Here is a 20,179-nt window from a genome sequence, read left to right as displayed (position 1 = left end):
GCTAATGCACAATTAATGCCGGGGAAGAAGAAAAAGGCAAGGGACAAAGATGGAAACTTTAATTTAAAGGAGAAATCGTGCCTGGGTATATGCATGTTTTCCTCTTGAAATCAAACACTGACGGACATTAATGCAGGCGAAGCTGCTGCTGGCCTGTCATGCTAATCTTGTGGCGGAATGGGGAGGGGTTGCTGCAAGGGATGGGAGTCAGAGAGGAGGACTAAGACAGTCAGGGTTTGGGATGGGGTGGGGGAAGGAGACGAGTCCATTATGTGCATCGAAGTGCAACAATGAACCACCCCAAATCACATCCCTACTTTAATACTCATACGTCTCAACTGTATGCTGTGAATTATCAGCCCCTTTGAGTTTTGTTTGTGTGTGAATGTGTGTCTGTGCATGCAACATGATTTTGTGAATGTGTGTATTACTGTACATGGCTGCAACTCTTTTCTGTCCCCTTCGGCTCTCTTCAAAAGACAAAAAAAAAATGCTCTACATTATGTCAAGCATGCAAATTTAATTGAATTAATGACATGAGTCCAAGCCTCTACTGTACTTGAAGGCTCCTTGTCCTTTTTTTTTCTTTCCTCCTCCTCCTCCTCCTCCTACTGTAGAACTGGAATGAGGACCCCAGTGTTTCAGTGTCCAACCATAACATTAGAGTTATTAACCCCTATTCCCCTCTCCCGTGCTCTGGGGTATAGAACAACTCAGCTAGGCCTCTGAGTAAACCCCTCACTCTCTGTACAGGCCTTCGTCTAAGGCCATTTAAATCCCCCTACCTCCATATCTTCACTACATAACACTGGCTTTGCTGCGGCAATTCTCTCGGCCTCAGTGCAATGCTTTTGAATTCCTTCATAGGTATCCGTGGTATTTGTCCATTTATCCATCTTTCATAAGCCTTAAACTCAGCTCTGACTATCTGTACTTCTGTTTCAGCTTTGAGAATTTTTAGATCAGGATTTTTTTCGTTGTATGCACTGAGTCATTGGTGTGGTCTGGGATGTTATTTAACCCTGGGTTTGGTTTCCGTCCAGGAGATGGCTTAGACAACAGCGTTGCATCGCCTGGCACAGGGGATGATGATGATCCAGACAAGGATAAGAAGAGGCAGAAAAAGCGTGGCATTTTCCCCAAGGTGGCCACAAACATCATGAGGGCGTGGCTGTTCCAACATCTCACGGTAAGCAAAACCATTACTTTTTGGGGATGCGCTTGTATGAAAATAACCCCGGTAGAAACACACATGCTCAAAAAAGTATGCGCAGGCACACACACACACATGCACACACACACAGCTGTCACTTCGTCGTTACTGAGGGAGTGAGTGACGGCAGAGTTGTGATGCTCACCTGTCAGCCACCTGTCAGAGAGACACAGTGACCTGGTCAATCTAATCAGTTTGGACTGTTTACTCTGCTCAGCACACTCTGAGTAAGCCGGAGATGGCCCAACAATCTCTGACATTTACTCCAATATGAGATGAGATGTGCTGTTTGTTTGGTCTGAAGTTTTTCTGGAGCAGATTAAGACAAAGAGTGGTGCTTACTGGAGAACGATCGTGCATGTGAAGGTGTGTAAAGATTTAGGCTGAGTACATAAAGCTTTATTAAACTGCTATGTCTGATCAGTGTAAAACACAATTTTGTATATAGATGGTTATGGGTACAGATTTGCAGGCCTACAGCTGTGCCATGTCTTTAAACTGCAGTTTATTTTTCATTTGAGTGAGTTAAGATTAAATGTGTTCAGCTCCTGATCAGTTTCACATTTCTAAATCCAGTTGACTTGGTGATACGCTAGCTCATATTTGAGGTTGAGATGGTGCAATAGATTTCTCCTCCACAGTTTAGAGGAAATTGTTTGTTTGCCAAACAGTTCAGTCAGACAGCTCTTTCACTTCGCTAAGCACAGTGATGCTACATGACTTGGATTAAATATTCAGTTACCGCAGTTATTCAAACACACTTGGTAAAATAATGAAATACTTTTTGCTTAGTTGTTATGCTCCAATCAGCTTTTCTGTCTGTCTGTCTGTGTCTGTGTGTGTCAAGAATAAGGGGGTGGACCACATGCCCCCCCCCCATCCTCTCCTAATGTCAGGACATTATCAGAACATCAGGCTGTATTGATTTTGCAATGCAGGTCAGATTTCAGGAGGAGGTGGCCACGCCAGGACACATAAGCTGCTCTCTGAACACGTGGCTCCCTGTCCCAGAGATGGAGGGACAATGTGGGGGGAAGGGAGAAGTAAAAGAAGAGATAGAAAGAGAGAAAGTAGAGGAGACTTAGTTTAGAGATTCAGCCCTATGGATCATCCATGCATTTAAGAGAGCACCATGTACCCCTCCCCAGCCCACACCCAACCAACAGTGCCCACTCCCTGCCCAAAGCCCCTGTACCCTGATTATCTAACCAAAAGCCCAAGTAATGAGTGGCCAGCAAATACGGCCTAATTGAAAGGGCTGTAAATCCATTACATATTGGTCAGGGATAATCAGGAGTGCTTTAATCACTTTTATCTATTCAGGAGCAGTGAAGCTGCAACAGCAAAGCCCTGAGCCTCGCAGGCCTTAGCGGCTCCACCACGCCAGTCTGCATGCTTATTATTCTCATCATTATCAAAATGACTTCACAGCTGTTCACAGCTCCATCGCTCCCTGACTGGAGAGCTCTCACCAAAACGTACACACCAAGCTTCATTCAGAAGCTGAGAGCAGGAGGGAAGCAAGACTTTTTTTCTTTTTTTTTTATTATTTGAGAGCAGTTCTTTTTCTGCTTTAGGCCTTTTCCTCCCCTGATCTTGGAGCAGAATACATTATTTGAGTATGAAGGGGACAAACAAAACGGTGAAAATGTTTCATTTAAGTGGAATTTACTGTATGTTTATATTCGCAGGCGCGTGAATGCACCTTATGTGAGTTTAGGCTAGAAATTTCATCATGATTTACCATCTTTCCTGGTGAAAGTCTCATACAGCTTCAGCACCCTCCCTCTGCAAAAGCAGCAGAGAGAAAGACAGAGTAACGCGTACAGATCATTTGGAAGAGTCGCCAACAATTTTCTTTAGAATTGTTTTAAAATTGAATTGAAAGAGTGGAAAGAAGGGGAGGAGGGGAAGCCCAATGTTGGGCACAGGCACGTTTTTCAGAGAGCTGGTTAATTCAGACAGAGAGGAGCTTTCAAGGCCTTCTTTTTCTCCGACCCTCTCCTTTATCACATCCCCTGCTTGTAGATGTTCTCTCCAATCTTTATTTGTTTCTTTTGTGTAAAGCCCTGGCCAGTCTTGTACAAATAATAATCCCTCCCTTTTAACCTGCCTTCATTTCTCTTCTGAGGAAGAGGACTAATTGAATTATCCCCCTTCTCTTCTCACCATCCAATTCTCCCACCCATAAACTCTCTCTCTCTCTCTCTCACACACACACACATACACACTCACACGCCCATTAGCCGTTCTCCTTTCTTTTAATTTGTTAAGCAAATGTATTTGCCATTGCTGGATGCGTTTGTGCAAGGGTGAATTCTTGGGGACTTTGGCCCCTGAATGGCCTATAGCGGCATTCTGCCATTCACGCATTCATTAACTGAGAGGTGAGGAGTGAAAGGAGCGGCCTTGCATTTTCTCAAACTGCAGGGCCAGCATGGAGCTCCTCTTCCATGAGCCACAGGGGTCTCTCTACATATGTTCTCAACATCCAGCCATTGTCACATCCTCTGAAAAGCTCAAAAGGATAGGACCCCCCTTCAGACACAGAAAAACAACACAGGCCAATAGTAACAACTGTTGGCTTTTGGATTCAGTATAACAAAATTGCCCTCTCACTCTCCCCTTCCCACCCTCCGTCGCCTCACTCTGACCTCACACTCTCTTGAGAAAAATCACAGGGCGGTTTTCTTCAGGACAGTCACATATAGAAAGTAATTTCCACTCATATTTACCATAAACCCTATGATGCCAACATTCCACCTGAGGGCAAAATAGGGTTATTGGTGCCATAAAAATCTCACAAAATATGCAAATATGCCACATTTATGCTGTGGAGAGGCTGTGATAACTCTGACCTCCTTAACGTTGAGGCCATATGCACATGCACCAGAGAGCATGTGATCTGGCAGCCTTAAATGCCCCATATGTAATTGGCAAACGGCTGGACAGATCAGCTGGTGTTAGCTGGCAGAAGAGGGCCAGACTGTCTCTCCACTCCCTCCTTCTATCCTCCCACCCACCCCTCCTCTCTCTCTAATACCCCCCCTCCCTCTCCATGAGTTTCTGGATGTCTTCCAGCCACATTAGTGGAAGGGAAATCCCAGAGTGTTGGTATAAGCTTTTCAATACTACAGGGAGATTATGTTATCAGAAAGGTAAACTTCACTGTTAGGGGTAAAATGTTCTACTGCACTTCAAAAGCATGGACTACAGAATTCAGGAGAGGAAGTGAGGGATGGATAGAGGTAGATAGAGGTAACATGAGATAGAAGAAAAGTGATGGGGCCAAACAGAGAAATAGAGAGGCAGTGATGGGAGTTTTTTCTTATTGTTGCAAAAGGTGATGCCCTTTTGTTTGGCAAAAGCAAACTCTAAAATCTACAATTAGCCCCTTGGTGCCCCTGGCCTTCCTTCCCTCTCACCCCCTGCTAGCCCTTACTCACCCCTGTAAAGACAAGGGTCGGCCTCGCAATGAAAACAGGAAGCACTCAGATACAAAGATACCACTCTGGGCTCTGGCCTTGTCTTTTGACTAGTGTAAACCCTCAAACACCTATGAAAATAAATAGGAGACCTCAGGAGCAAACCAAGCCAGTTGAGAGTTTGCACACGTGTGCACGTGTGAGCTTAAAGGAGGGAGGGAGGGACTGAGTGAATGAGGGAGAGTGGTCAGTCAGATGAGTAAGTAGGTAGCCCTCTCAAGCATCAAGCGTCTCAGGTTTTGTGCTGGGCCACCCTTTGGCTTGGGTGTTTGGGGAAATGCTGTTAAGCTGCTAAGCCAGGTGTATTGGTCCCCTGGGCTCCTTGAAAGGGAAGTGATATATCCCTTGGTCATTTGGAAAGTCCTTGTACTGTGAGCAGCAGAACTGTGTGTTCAGATGAGAAATGTTAATGTATAATTGATGGTACTTAAATATAGTTATTAGTAAAAAAGTACATAATTGTGTTTTATCCTCCGAAGTGTAACACCACCGTATTGACTCATAAACAGTTTTTTTGACTGAACCTATAAAATGAAAATTATTGTGCTCTCACGGCAGAGCTCAAAAGATGCCACCATGGCCATATTAACCCTGTTAATACAGGCATTAACCAGAGTGAGGGCACATCACACTTTGTGAGGAGATGAGTGCATTGTGCTGCAAACATCATTAGATACACTAGTGACAGTGGCTGCACCCCCCCCCCCCCCCCCCCCCCCGCCCCCATCCAAGCCCCCATCCAAGCCCAACATAGCATTAGTCTCCATGACAACAGGGTGTCATCGTCAGGTCGAGCCCTCCTATGGGAGCTGCTCTCTCGACCGCCCTTTATAGACGCACATAAAAGAGCCAGCTAGGGTCATTCACAAGACATGGGCGCAGGCAAGGCCGAACCCTGACAACGGATGTTTGTCCCATACGATAAACAAGTGTACAAGTCCATCCCTCGAAAAGAGAGGGCATGTTGTTTGTGTAGACTAAACAGTCAGCCCAGTAGTATCCCCAGTTTTGTTTAAGCTCCTCTAGTCCTTCTAATCCTTGTGTGTTGTTCCAGTACAAGCAGCATTTAACTGGTGGAGACACACATCTGCAAACAGTTTGAAATACCAAGCCCTTCCTCCTTTTACATTGAACTGCTGAAAGCTGTTTATTCCATATTTGTTGCTGCCGACTTTATCTTTCCAGTACACATGGCACAATACTTCAAAAAATGTATTTATGCTTAGTACACTAGTGTAATTACATTGCTGATTTGTTTGGATTTTACATCTATTTGTGTTTGGAAATAGTATTGTACATTACAAAAAATAAAGTTTTTAAAAGTCAGAAATATTAGTAAGAAGTTACTTTGTGTTTCAGTGACGCACATTCAGAATCTGTTTGATTTTCACCTCCTTAGGTTGTTGTTTGAGTTTTGATAAAGAGACGTTGGAGACAAAGGAGAAGCTGGAAGGGGGTTTAGGGGTAAGAGCAAGGGTGAGGAGGGGGTAAAGAGGGGGCTCCTAAGGGTCACAGAGGTGGAAGCCTGGAGGAGGCCCACACACTAATCTGTCATGTGCTCGTTTGCCTTGGAGCCCAAAAGTCAGCTCTCCAGTCACCCGTAGCAACCCAGGCGACAGTTTGGTTCACTGCCACTGCCCAAATGTGTGACTATCAGTGGGAGATGCAGGAAAAAGAGTCATCACGTTACTTTTGTGACAATACCCATTGCTTTGTCTGTGTGTGTTTGCAAAACAGATGTGAGCGACAATATGACATGATAGTTTGGTGATGTTAAGTGCAGGAGTCACTGAAAGTCATTGATAATGACTGTGGAGGGGATCTTTGTTGGGTGGGGGGTCTGTGCTTTGGTGCCTAGCTATTGTCTAGTCACTGTGTTCTTATGCTGGTTTCTCAGCCACCCTGGTAAACAGACACAAGCCACCTCAGTCTGCCATCTGTTCTTCCACAGAGGGGCTACCACAGAGGGGCTACCACAGCATGGACAGACCTCACAAGTAAAGACACTTAAATGCAAACACTCAGACTTTACAGTGAAATGATAATCAAGAAATTCTTTATTTTACACAAGAATTTAACCTTCCTTGTCAGTACCCATTAACAAATTTCCTTACATGTCAACAAGATGCTTTTTTTATAGAAGGAGAGTGCAGAAAAAAAAAAAGAAAGTTTAGAAGGGGGATCCAGTGACTTCCCATTTTCACAGGTTGTATAATTATACGACGGGCTGCATCAACTTTGCCATCTCATTGCAGAGCGGCTTTGTATTCATTTCCAAGTGTTTGAGTGTCACAGCTCTATGACTGACACAAGCCTTGTTTACAGTGTGTGCTGGCATAGTTGGTAGCCATTCCAGAGGTTTAGTGCAGCATTAGAACGTAATAAGCCCTAATTCGTTTCATGCTCCGACATCAGACCTTTACACTTTGCCCCCTAATCCAGATCTGTCATAGTTCCACTTCAAAGCCAACTACCCCACATAGAATCCCCTGACATATGAAGCATGGCACATTAGCTTTGCATACACCATGCAGTGTGTGTGTGCTTGCAAAAAGGGAAGACGTATTTGCAGGTTTTTTTTTTTTTTTAATTCCCATAGGCGTACTTATACTCAAAATGAGCATCATGTAATTGTGCATGTGGAAATGCAGGGATACCTGTGTAACCCCACTGCTTCTCCTCCCTCCACCTCATGTTTCCTTCCTTTTTCCTCCCTCCCTGTTAATTTTCATTCCTGCTGTTTGCATCTTAATGCAGGTTGTTTAATGAAGTAGCAGAAATGAGTGCTTTCGCATAGGGACTGTTTACGACATTCCCACTGCATGGAGGTGATTAAGCTGTGTGAAACTCCACAGTGTTTGCCAAAGGAAAAAAAAAGAGCAACCCGCAATATATCCTCCAGTAAGACAGCAACAAAGAAAAAACAGGAGGAGAGTGTTCCCCAAATGTGATGCAATGTGCATGTCTTTAAATTAGGTTTTTCTACGAGGGTGTCCTCATGGAAGACCAGGAGCGCAGCATGAGTTTGACTGGCCCCTGCTGAGGTGACTGTACACAGCCTGACTGCAGCAGAATACAAGCAAAGCTAGGCCTGTGGAGGACAGGGGGATTTATAAACTCACACCTCTGAACAGTGAGAGACCCTTCCAAGAACACACATTCACAAAGCTGAGGAGACTTCTGTAAGGCCCTACGCTCCACTGAGAAAAGGCCCCAGCTCTGGAACATTTCCCTGCCCTCAGCACAGCAGCACAGTGCACTGCTGTAGTCATAACACTGATTCGTTGGCTAGGACCTGTCTTAGCTGACTCTATGGGAAATAGGGCTTAATGACGTCATCTGTAATAAGTCTGTGAAGGTAGTCTGTGATAGCATACATGCCCCTGGTGGAAAGCCAGGGTTATTAAGATGGTGGTAGCTGATTCTGTGCCGTTTTCCCTTTTCTACACTTTTGGGGTTATCTTACTCATAACAAAATGTATAAGAGGATTTTGGTTTCACATCTTAGAGCTAGTTTCCTTAAATTACCCCTTACCCTTCCAGGGGTACCGCCCTGCAGGCTCGCCTCATCCCCCCACAGTTGATTGCGGGGTTGTGGCAAGAGCTGCTAGAACGGTGGCTGCTGCTTGCTGGGAACCATGGAGGCCAATGAGATTCTGCTGCAGGCCTCCGAGCTGCCCCAACGTTGCTTTGATATTCATATCACACCAAGGGAAGAAAATGCAAAAGGGAAAGGGAGCAGCGCAAGCATGGAAACGGCAAAGCAGGTTAAGGAAGGGAGGGAGGCAAGGAAAGAGAAAAGGTTGAGGGATGGAGGCACTGAGTAGAAATCAAAAACAGACCTTGTGTTTCACTGTTTGGTTTGTCATGGGACCCTGGCTGCACCAAATCCCAGTCCTGCCATTTTGTGTGATTTTTCTGCCCTCCCTTCCTACTCTTCTCAAATGCATGCTTTTGTTTCGCCCAGCGCTCAGTCCAGGGGCAGGCAGTGGGATTCCTGCACAGTGGGGTCCTTATAACTGGGAGCCATGTCTCTTGTTCTCACCTCTTCCCCCCACTTCCTCACCTTTTCATTTTTTTCCCCATTGATATCCTCTCTTTCCCTCTCTGAACATATGGAGTGGTTTTTTAAGAGAAAGCCCAGTCCACATCAAAGACTGAGGCTGAGCGGGTCAATTTGTTACTGCTTTCCCTGACTCTTCCCCCTCTACTAGCCTCAGTGGACCCCTCCCTGTACCACAACCATTTACCCAGAATGCTCCATTGCTCATGCAGTTCTGCCTAGCATATATATTGAGCCATGTGTTCTTAGGGTCTGTTCTCCACACAGAGCAGACCTAGTTCACTTCAGACCTCTGAATCTGTCTGTCTGCAGCTACATCCTCCAAAGATTATGTGAGGCTATACATGAGCATGTGTGATAGATAGCAAGCCCAGTATCAAAAATTAGCTGCACCACACACTGATAAGAAAAAGCAGATGGATAGAGGAAGAAGAGAGCCAGAGAAAAAAAAAATCAAATAAAAATAAAAAAATAAATATATAAATCCAAATCTAAGCACAGCAGGCCTTGGCTCCAGATGTGAATCTCTCTGAATATTGATCGTGGGGAAAGCCAGTTCCCCATATCCCCAGGGCTGCAGCGACTTACACACAAAGCACCTCTCTAAAGCCCATAAACCAGCTTGTACAATTATTTAGATAAAGAGGGCGACAACAGCAGTGTATGCCTCCCAACCCAGAACCTCCTCCTTGGCTCTCATCCTCCTACTACTACTCCTGCTCCTCCTTTTCCTCTTTTTCATCCAGCATGAAGATGAAGAAATGAAAAAGGGGGGGGGCAAATGTGTAATTAGCCACACGTTTCTGAATCCTCCTTAATGTTCATTACTGAAACCAGGGGCAATTACTAGTTCAAAGGGGTTTAGGGCACCCGCAGCCCGCATAATCAGTCGCAAATTAAGCACCGCTCATTTGTCACAGCACAGCACGCATACTTGCATGTGCACACAGAAAAACACATGCATGCATGGTGTCAGAGTTGAGTCATAGACAGGCTGACAGGCATCAATTTCCATACAGGCACAAATCTCAGCTACCCCAAGGCACCGGGTTAGGTCGCCCAATCCTCTTATTCCCTGATGCTTTGTTTTCACTACACAACAGCAAACACCTTCACCTTAGCTTGCTCGACATTATACTGTATCCTACTTGCATTCATCCTCTTATAGGTGTCCTGTTTGCACTTTCAATCCCCACCACCATCTGTCCCCTCCTGTCTCCATTTTACAGCTTTTCTTTTTTTTTTTTTTTTTTTTTTTTTTTTTTTTTTAAACCTCTATCTTCTTCTGTGCCTGTCTCTCCCCGCCTGGCTATGTGTCTCTGCAACACGTGACAGTGTGTGTTTCATGTCTGCCCCCGGAGGTGTATCTCGGTTACCTCTGGGGCCAGGTCACAATGGCTAATCCTATCTTCAGGTGGCTGTTTAGCACACTGAGAGGAGAGCTCGCAGAACCGGAGGTGAGCTCCTGTTACAGGACTCCCTGACCAGGGGTCACCTCCGACACTGTCAGAATACGCACACACAGGCGAACACACAAACGAACACACAAACATGCACACATGTCCCAGCAGATGGACAAGAATGCTTGCACATGCATGCACACGCATGCATACAATCTGGTGTACACACACCAAAGTTGTCACACACAGACACTCTAACAAACACTGTCACTCAAACACATTGAGCCTGCTTATCTATCCCAGGTGGCTCAGCCTTCATCTCTCTCCCTCCCTTGTTCTTCTTTATCTGTCTACTGTACTACTCCTCTTCTAGTCTTTCTCTGTCTTCTCTCATTCCCAGATCAGTCAGACTCCTGTTCACATTAGGATTCCCTGATATGATCTCCATGAAGACTTGCTCTAGTGGCCATGCGTTGCCTGTCCTGCTCTGCACCCTCATTGTTTAAGTTGCTCTCACACAGGGACACAGTCAGGTCTCCAGTGAATTGAATGGAGCCTTATCATGTGTGGCTCTGCCTCAGCGTAGTGGGAGAGAGAACTCATTTTTCACTGGGGGAACGACATCCATCTCAGCAGCCAAACGCTGGCTGTTTCATTAAGTAGCCCATCCAGGCAGACAGATGTGTTCACCACACAGCCATGTTTGCCTATGCAAGAGCGTGTATTAACCCACAATCCTTTGGGGGAGATTAATAGGCTACCAGCCCCTTTCCATTGATTATCTCCATGCCATTTTCCCCTCCTTTCCTTGGCTAGATATTAAAAACTAATGAAGCCTATTGAAAACGGGAACCGCGAGGCTCTTCACGGATCATTTTAGGTTATTTGGACTCAAACAGAGAGGGATCTCTTTAAGGCACAGTTTGAGTCGAATTAAGAAAATAAATGTGGAGAGCAGTGTTGAAGAAACAGGAGGAAAAAAGAGAAGAGAGTGTGACTGTAAAAAAGATGTGTGTTTAAGAAAAGACAACTCTACTCTGACACATGGAGCGGAGACACAGCAGATGTTAGCAATTCCAGAGCATAGCAAAGCATTCCTAGTGTTGGAACCACGTCCTAATTGCCATAATGGAGGTGGTAAGCGCTGACAGTAATGGAGTCGTGGGGATCCATCCCCAGCAACCTGAATTAGGGGCCACTTGGCAGATCCACTTCAAGAAGGCCTGTGTTTTTTTTCTTGTCAAGATATCCTTGTTTAAACTGTTCTGCAAACTTTTTTAATCTTGCTTTTTCTGACAGAATTGTTCTGTAGCGTGATCAACTTTCTCACCACTGCCATGGTGTTAGAAGTAGGGTGCTCTGCTTTGTGAAGGAGAAGGTAGTGCAGGGATGATGGGGTGTGAGATAGATAGGTCAGAGAGACCTGGGCGGCGAGTGAGCAAAGAGTTAAAAGCGTCCATGTGATGGGCTCACCTCTGCACCAGGCTTGGTGAAAGGCGGCGGGGTGCTGTCGGGGAAAATGACTTCCTGAGACATTACCATCAATCACCAGACAGGTCAGGCCCCCCAATCCCGCCATCAGGATGGAGGAGAAGAGAGGGAGAGGGGGATGGGGATGGAGGATTAGACTAGAGGGGACGAAAACAGAGAGGGAGACTGGGTTAAGGCTTGTTGGGGAACAGACTATTAACAATCTCTTTCTCTCACTGTCTGACTGTTTTATGTCTTTCTCTTCCTCTGCCTATCTGTCTCTCTGTGTCTTTCTCTCTTTCTATTTTCCGGTCCTCCATAAAACGGCTACCCAGGCATTCAGGAACGGCCCCTGCTGGTCAGAGTCCTCTCCTCGGCTCAATTGCATCATTAATTATTCCGAAGGCAGTGGGCTAGAGGCAAATCTAAAGAGAGGAAGAGAAATAGAGAGGGAGCAAGAGTTAGATGGGGAGATGGGGGACAGCTGTCTAACACCCCCAGTTGGTCTTGCTCTCACTCTCTTTCTCTCTCTGTCTCGTTCTCTTTCTGTAAATGAAGGATGGGAGAGGGGAGGGGCTTGGGTTACCTCAGTGAGCGGTTGTGTTACATTCCTGAGAAGGGAAGGGGTAGGGGGGTGGTTCAACGAGTTGTTGAAAAGAACACAGACGCTTGTCAACAGCCTCCGAGCTGGGGAGCCATCATGCCTTGCTTTAGGCCCGGAGGTCAATGACCTTGCGTTGCACCCAGATAGAGAGAGGTAGAGGGAAACAGCGAAAGAGAGAAAGAGAGAGAAGCACCAAAAGCTACAACAAATCCACCATACGGTACGTGTCACTGCTTGTCTGAGGCAGAGGTCAGTCAAAAGCCTCAAAAATCTCCAAATCCTTCTCTCTCTCTCTTCACCCATAAAACATTGTACGTGAGCAGTGGCTGGGTGACTGTGGATTAGCTCTCTCTGAAGCACTGGTAGAGTAGAAGAGGAGAGGCAGACAGAGAGACACAGAGAAAACGGCAAGCGCTGGCAGTCACGGCAAAATGGCCCATTAGATTTAAGGAGTAAAAGTTCATCAGCTTTATTAATGGGAAGGTATATAAATGAAGTATGAATTACCTGACTTTTATGGAGTGGCGAGAGTGAAACTGGAGTGTCTTATGATATAATGTTTTAGTGAGCTGTTCTGAGCGCTCTGATGAGCAGGCTGCGGAGAGGAGGAGGAAGAAACGAGTGGAGAGAAAGAGAGAGAGAGACTGAAGTGTGCTGGGGTCCCCTGAGTCCAGCGGCTGGAAGGTTGCCTGATTGTTGCTAACATGCGTAGCTGATCGGGTTAGCTTGGAGACAGGGACGTTTGTAGCTTCCAGGCTTATCCTTTGCGTGTCATTAACTAGCATAGTAAAAATTGTCAGCACAAAAAAAAAAAGGTCAGAATCACAATTCTGATTCTGTCTCTCTCTCCTACACAAGCAAACACAAGTATGCAGCTACAGCCAAGCACGCCTGCAGTATTTCATGTACAAGCACGTTTATAAACACACATGCATGTGCACATACAGTATAAGCAAGCACAAGGACACACACACGCGCCAGTGTGCAGACAGACACACACACAAACACACATGCTCCCCACCATCCTGTAATAAGCGGTAAGCTGAGCTAGCTGATGGTCATCCTCCCATGGGGCTGCTGGGTGGCTGCCAACTTCCTGCCTGCTTTGTCAGTGGATAAAGCCCCTAACAAACGAGAGGGCTGTAGCTAGGCAGGCCAGCCAGGTCAAAGGTCACCTCGGCCCCCGGGCAGGATTGAGCCTAAGAGCACTACAAGGAGAGAGAGGGAGAGGATGGAAGAATGCACTTAAAGATTGGCTGCTATTTACCAGGCCTAAAAGCTATATCCCTGCCTCTTCTCTTCTCTTCTCTTCTCTTCTCTTCTCTTCTCTTCTCTTCTCTTCTCTTCTCTTCTCTTCCCTTCCCTTCTCTTCTCTTCAGCAGGGCTTCATAAAGGCATTTTAACTCCCATCACATGTCGAATCTCCTTTGAGGAACATTAAGAAAGTGAAAGATCCTGAGGGCATTTGTCAGTCCACACAGTCCCATGCAGCCAGCCGCCCCTGGGTGTTGAGCAATGACAGGAGATATCTCCTTGACTCATACACCCCTAGATGAAAGGAGAGCTCAGGGGATGTGCATTTCAGAAAGGCAAAAACGGTATTCAGTAAAAGAGAACAGACACAACAGGTAGGGACGGGGTGGTGACTGATCAGGGCTTGGCTGGCTTTGTTCCATGGAAGTACTTGTGATCTCAGATGAATGCACCTATGGTTACCATCAGCTATGCTCCTCTGTCTCACTGACAGGGACATGATCTGAAGTGTCTGTCTGTCATGGGCCTAAGAGCATCTCTCACTGGCAGAGGATAGAGGAAAAACGGAGACACTGAAGGAGAGGAAAGAAAATCTTTCTTTCCACCCCAGCTGTCCATTCAGAGGGAGAGAAAATTTGACATGGTTGACTTGAACACATTTAGCATCATTAGCAAACAGGAAGTGTCCCCTGCAGCTGTTTTTTGGTGGGGGAGGGGGTGTTCCTGCTTGCACTGTAATGGACAAATGTTACCCACCATGTTTGCCTTTGATTTTTGACCTGAAAGCAAAAATTGACATTACAAATGTCCTATGATATCTTCCAAATTGGCTTGACATTCCATAGCTGGCCCCGGGGGTTTCTTGTTTGTCCTCTGTAAGTGGTTGCGCTCTTGTTGTTGTGTCCTGAGGCTCGCTATTAGAACGTACTGGCCTTTCTCTCGAGAATGTGGAGTCTTAAAGAGACAGAGAGAGAGAGACTAGAAAGAGAGAGGGAGAGTGCTAAAAGAGGTCTTGGTTGTGTATTTGAATACTTATGCTCATTAAGTTAATGCACAATGAAAGGGAGAACCGTCAAGTGGAAACTCTCAGAAGCTTCTATTTGAAGAGCAGACAAACCCCCTTTTTCTCTCGCTCAGTCTGTCCATCTCTCCACAAATTAATCTGTTACTATTTCAATTGAAGATCAGCCCCACTTTACTTTGACTTAGGAAGTTAAACAAAGTCTAAAGAACACAATAGAGAAAGAGGATAAACTTAAAGAGACCCTGTATGTTAATATTAAGTCCTTTTCCCAACAGACTTTATCAACAGGCTCTAGGCTGTAAGTACTTCACTGTCTTCTCATTGGTCTCCTTTGCTTTCCCAGCATTTCTTAAGGGTGGTTTGTAAACTTCAGTATACCTCAGTGGTGTCTAATAGCCCAGACCTATTTGATGCAGAACATGTATATTTATTTTAGTATATGTGAAGCTTAAATAAAAGCAATGGAAATTTGTCATGACTTAGTCATGGTAATTTGCTTTGGCCAATTAATTTTGTAATTAAAGAAACAGGAATTATTTTTCCTCCACTGGAAATGATAGGAACTGAAAAATGTATAAAACATATTTGTGTTTGTGTGAAATTATTTAGTGGAGTCCTTCATATTCCACCCTCAAAAAAAACCATGCCACAGGTTTTCTTCAGCCAGGTCCCTCAGTTTGTCAATTTACAAAATCATTTTTTACAGTTTGTAGATACGTGATTGAACCAATGTCAGTGTTTATTCAGAGGCTTAGTTCATTCACTATGCTTTAGCTATAGCATGTGTGTTAAATGACATTATGACTGGCAACAGTGATAAGCGGTGTGGACATGAGGTTGTCCTGTGCTGGCAAAATGGGTGGGTCTTCTGCTTTGACAAGCCCGCCAGGCCTTTAATGATCTGCTTATAGGCCCTAAAAGTCCCTCGCAAAGGAAGGACACCAATTACCTCACACTCCCAACGAGCAACATCATAGAGGATAAAATAACAGAAGATTCATTTTTAGATAATTATTTTTTTCAAAAATTACCAAACATTTGAAAATTTAAGCTTATTCAATTTCAATAGGAAGAAAACCTTTTGTAGGAGGATGATCTTTGCCTCAGCTGTAGTCATTGCTACAAGATGTTTCAAAGATTTCTTGAGAGCAAGTAGTGAGTGTGGCTGTGTGTTGACATCAGGCGAGCTGGAGAGCAGAGCAGAACAGAGCTGGGTGCCCCTGAGCAGGCAGTTACCACAACAAAGCCAAGAGACTGGTCTGAAAAACCAGGCCAAATTCCTGCCCTCTAGGACCTGGCTTAAAGCTTGAGTGGAAACTTTGAAAGAGGGGGGACGAGATGAGATGAGAAGAGAGGAGAAGAGAAGAGGTGGAGTGAAGAGGATATGAGTCGAGGCCAGACGGGTTAGCGTGAAGCGAGAAAGGGATAGCTGCTGGGGCCTGTGGAGTATGGCGGGAGAAGGATAGATCGACAGAAACGAGAGAGAGGGAGAGACTGAGAGGAGACCAGGCCCCTGCTGGAAGGATGGAGGGATCGTATTCCTCTTCTTGAAAGCGGACGGATAGCTGTGTGGTGGAAAAAGAAGCCATGAACTCGATCTGACGATTAAATAGGCACATCTCTATGGCTGCAGGCCACAAATGAGACCAGGTCCGCAACACAGCACATACACATACAGTTTGTTCATATGACTGTTGGCAAACACAAATAGATCTATGGGCTAAGCTCAGTCGATCCTTGTTTGGGAGTCTTTTTCAGATTTCTGCGTAGATAATGAACACAGTTTTTCCAGTTTTATTTTCTTTATTGGATGAAAGTGATATCTTTTCATCATCATTTCATTATGCATGATATCATTTGGAAATGTTCCCCTAAAACATCTCTCTCTTTTCTTTAGTCGATCCTCTAAGTCTGGAGGTGCATTGGGATTGTGTGGGAGTGATTGCTATTTAGCCTCATGGAGCATGGTACAAGCAGATGCCTATATCTCACATATCCTCCAGGGCTCCCTACTCACCCTCTCCCTCCATTCATTCCTCCCTCCTTCTGACTCCCTTCATCCACTTTACTGTTACTGTAGCTTGGCAGGCGAGCAGGGCAGTTATGCCGTAGAGCTTCTCTACAACCTTGCACCATCTCCAATGAACATAAATTAATGGTGTAGAGCAAACAGGCTGCTGGCTGGCGTCCAGGAGCTGGCTTCAGGAGCCCAGCCAGCGATTGTTGTGGGGGGCCGTGGCAGCAACAGCAGTAGTAGTGCTGATGCACTGCCAACCAACCAACCAACCAGCCAGCCAGTCAGAGAGGCAGACAGACAGACTGGGGGCCCTTTTGCTCTATAATAGATGCCGCAGGCCTCGCCAGTCCGCCTTGTATTTGCAGTCATCACTGTTTTACTGTCAGAGGGCAGTCCGCTGAGAGCCCTTGTAGTTATTGTGGAAGCTCTAGAGTCTGGGGCGAAAGAGAAGTGGTATGTTCTGAATGCAGATCGTGTGAGGTGTAGATATGGATGTACTTTCATTTGCTGTTATCAGAGGTTGGCATGCAGTGCGTGCGGTTTGTAGGTTGGCATCATGTGAGTTCTGTTTATAAGTTGGCTGTATCCGCGTGTGTGTGTGCATTTGAGAGAGAGAGAGAGAGAGAGAGAGAGAGAGAGAGAGAGAGAGAGAGAGAGAGAGAGAGAGAAAGGCAGAGCAGCAGGGTTGAGTCACTGAGTCATGTGGCATTCTTGCCTGTTTTCAGACTGTTCTCAGGAAGCAGTGTAGTTCCCAGTAACATTAAACAAACACCCAAAAACTCTCTACTGCCTCCCACCTCCACCCGCCCAAAAAACAAAGACAGGGAGTGAGAGAGACAGACAGACAGAATAAGAGAGTGATGTGGAGATGGAGAGGAAGTTGAGCATAGAGATAAAAATTGAGATTTACATGAAGATAGTAATGGAAAGAGAAGAACATTTTTATCATAATCATACATATACATAGATACCGTGAGGTCCAGAAATTTGAGACCACTTCCCCATTTGCTTGAATGGGAAAAAAAAACAACTCATTATTGTAATTTCATACAAATAATTCTTTGCAGTTTATAGTGATGAATTTGAAAAATTGATTCTTTCACTGTCATAGAAATATGAAGTTCTTTTTTTATTGTCAATTGTCAGTCTATTTGATGTTTATAGACAGAAGTAATTAACTGTATCCATTTAAATCACAAAATCTGTCAGAAAACTGAAGCTAAAAAGCCAGATATTGCCCTGTGCATAGCAAACACTCATGATGGATTCACAAACTCCAACTGGATTTATTTGTCGTATCTGTTTGATCTCCCAGTAATGCCGATATGCATTCAATCTCATTGTCATTTGTCAAAGAAGCCAATTGCAACATTAATAACAACGGCAACTTGATATTTAAAATGTGCCAATCTTACCCCAGCTCAATGCAGATTCCATATTAAAATGTCATTCCTATATTTGATTGCATTTATTTCTGACAGTGAATATTATTATCACTGCCGAGTCACTTTGATTAAAAACAAATAAGATTCCAATCAATGTGAGGAGGGTATATATATGAAAGGAAATACTGGGATACAATAAGGCTGTAAAACTAGACACAAACTCACAATAAAGCAACAAATGCTGCCAACACATGAAAGCATTACAATGAAAAAATAATTATATAGAATTGTGTCTGTTTAGCTATTGACACTTTCATTAGGTGCAGAACTTCAAATTAATAAACAGACACGTTTACCTTATGAAAAGTATATACGCAGACAGATCTAAAAGTCCCGTCCAAGAGACAAAAATGCTGGGGCTACATCACACCAATCATCATCAGCAGATCCTTTGTGTTGCTATGGCACTGAGGGTAAACAGCCAATGGCCTGTGATTTCCTAGGAGTCATTAGCATGGAATTGGTTTGCAAGCCACAGCAACCTTGTGACCTGGCTCTATAACTCATGTCACACACTGATGATGTCATTCATCAATGGGGTCCACCATCAGCTCAGGCAAAGGCAAGGGGCCGCAGGTTCGGTGGGTGGAGGGGAAGGGGCAAAGAGGGAAAGGCGGTGGGGGTTGAACGGAACGGCCAGGCTAATGATCGGGCAGTGGGATTTGACGACGGCAGCAAATAGGTGTCAGGAGAGTATGAAACTGATATATAGCAAGCTGGATGTTGAAGGAGTAGACCGGAGTCAGTGTGAGCGAAAGGTGTGGTGTGAAGTAAGAGTGGTCCAGCAGCAGATGTGGTTATTGTATACGGTGAAATGCCAAGCTGGGCTCAGGGGGGGTTTAAGGACCATACACAGCAGATGATGGAGCTACCTCAGCTTGTAATGTTCAGCAACCACAGGGGCCATTACATCCAGCACTATCAGAGAGCACAGGGCACATCACACCCTGTAATTTAGCCAGCAGTCGGTTACACACACACACACACGCACACGCATGCACTCACATACGCAGTTCAATTCTCAATGGCAGAATGTGAACCACCTGTCTTTGCGCCTGTGTTTGTGTTTATGTGCTTGTGTTAATGTTTGGCCGAGCTTTTTCAGGTTAGGAACTGGACAACATGTGTGCATCAGGATAGTGCATGCTTGTGCCATTAACGGCCTTTAGCATAATTAACAGAGCTGTTTCGATTGGTGACTGGAGCTGCCCGGACAACAAATTGAAGCTGCTCATTTCTGGCTCTAATTATTTATAGACTGGCTGTTTTACGTTTTGCGGTCAATCCTCTTTTAAGACATTGGCCTTGGTGTTTGTAACTGAACATATTGAGCGGATCCAAAGCTAGTGGGGAGATTATCAATACCATCTTTGATCTTGCCCTGTGTTTGTGTTTCATCCATTAAATAACCATGTCGTACTGTCTCCTGAGGGTAGAGAAGGACAGATCCAGGAAGAAACACATTAAAACAGATTAAGAACTCTGACTTCATTTGTTTTGTTTAATATTTATTCACCAAATCATCTCACGGTCGATTTTCATATCAATTTTTTTTGTGCTCATTGTGTGATTTACTAACTTTTTTTTTTTTACTGAGGCAATTAACATTAAGAGGTTACTCAGAGGTCTAAATAGCTGTTCTCCAATTTCACGGCTCCTGCAGCCTTGTAACCACTAGCCCCACCACTCCAGCTTACTTCTCATGTCTGTGTGTGTGTGTGTGTGTCGCCACTGCCACCACACACCATTTTCTGTAGCTGAGATTTCAGAGCGCCATGCTTTAAGGAAAGCTGCCACAACGTAAAGTGTGGGTGGCCTGCAGTTGCAGTCATAAAAAGTATGTGTGTGTATGTGTCGGGGAGGGGGGTCAGCAAGAAAGGCAAGAGAGAGGGTTTAGGACAGATGAAGAGAGGATGAGGAAAGGTTATATGCAGGCATACTGTGTGTATGTTTATGTATGTGTGTTTGTAAATTTGCTTCTCTGTGTGCGTGCTTGGTTGGGCATATGTGCCAATGCACGCAAATCTTAGGGTTGCAGGGGGGTGATCTAGTCTGACACAATGAGGCAAGTAGTGGGGGAATGAGTAAGTGCTGAGAGGGGTATGAGCAGAACTAAATAGGATTTTTTTTTAGTGTCGTGTCTATGTGGTCAGAGTAAATCTCCTTACTCAGGGGTTTTGTGTGCGAGAGGGGCTTTAACGTCC

At 45.0% G+C, this 20,179-nt stretch overlaps 1 protein-coding gene across 5 annotated transcripts in view; it reads left to right on the top strand.

Moving 5' to 3' along the window:
* The window catches only part of meis2a (Meis homeobox 2a), an 80,289-nt gene that overhangs the window by 32,508 nt on the left and 27,602 nt on the right, over window positions 1-20,179 (top strand). For 4 of the 5 annotated variants that reach the window (XM_041060914.1, XM_041060916.1, XM_041060918.1 and 1 more), the window contains exon 8: window positions 1,044-1,189. In XM_041060914.1, coding sequence (XP_040916848.1) covers window positions 1,044-1,189 — 146 coding nt within the window. The remainder of the gene's footprint in view (window positions 1-1,043; window positions 1,190-20,179) is intronic. The other variant, XM_041060915.1, reaches the window with a different exon arrangement.

Source organism: Toxotes jaculatrix, chromosome 17, assembly GCF_017976425.1.
Source record: "Toxotes jaculatrix isolate fToxJac2 chromosome 17, fToxJac2.pri, whole genome shotgun sequence".
NCBI classification, from domain to species: Eukaryota; Metazoa; Chordata; class Actinopteri; family Toxotidae; genus Toxotes; species Toxotes jaculatrix.
This window is presented reverse-complemented; position numbering and strand designations above follow the sequence as displayed.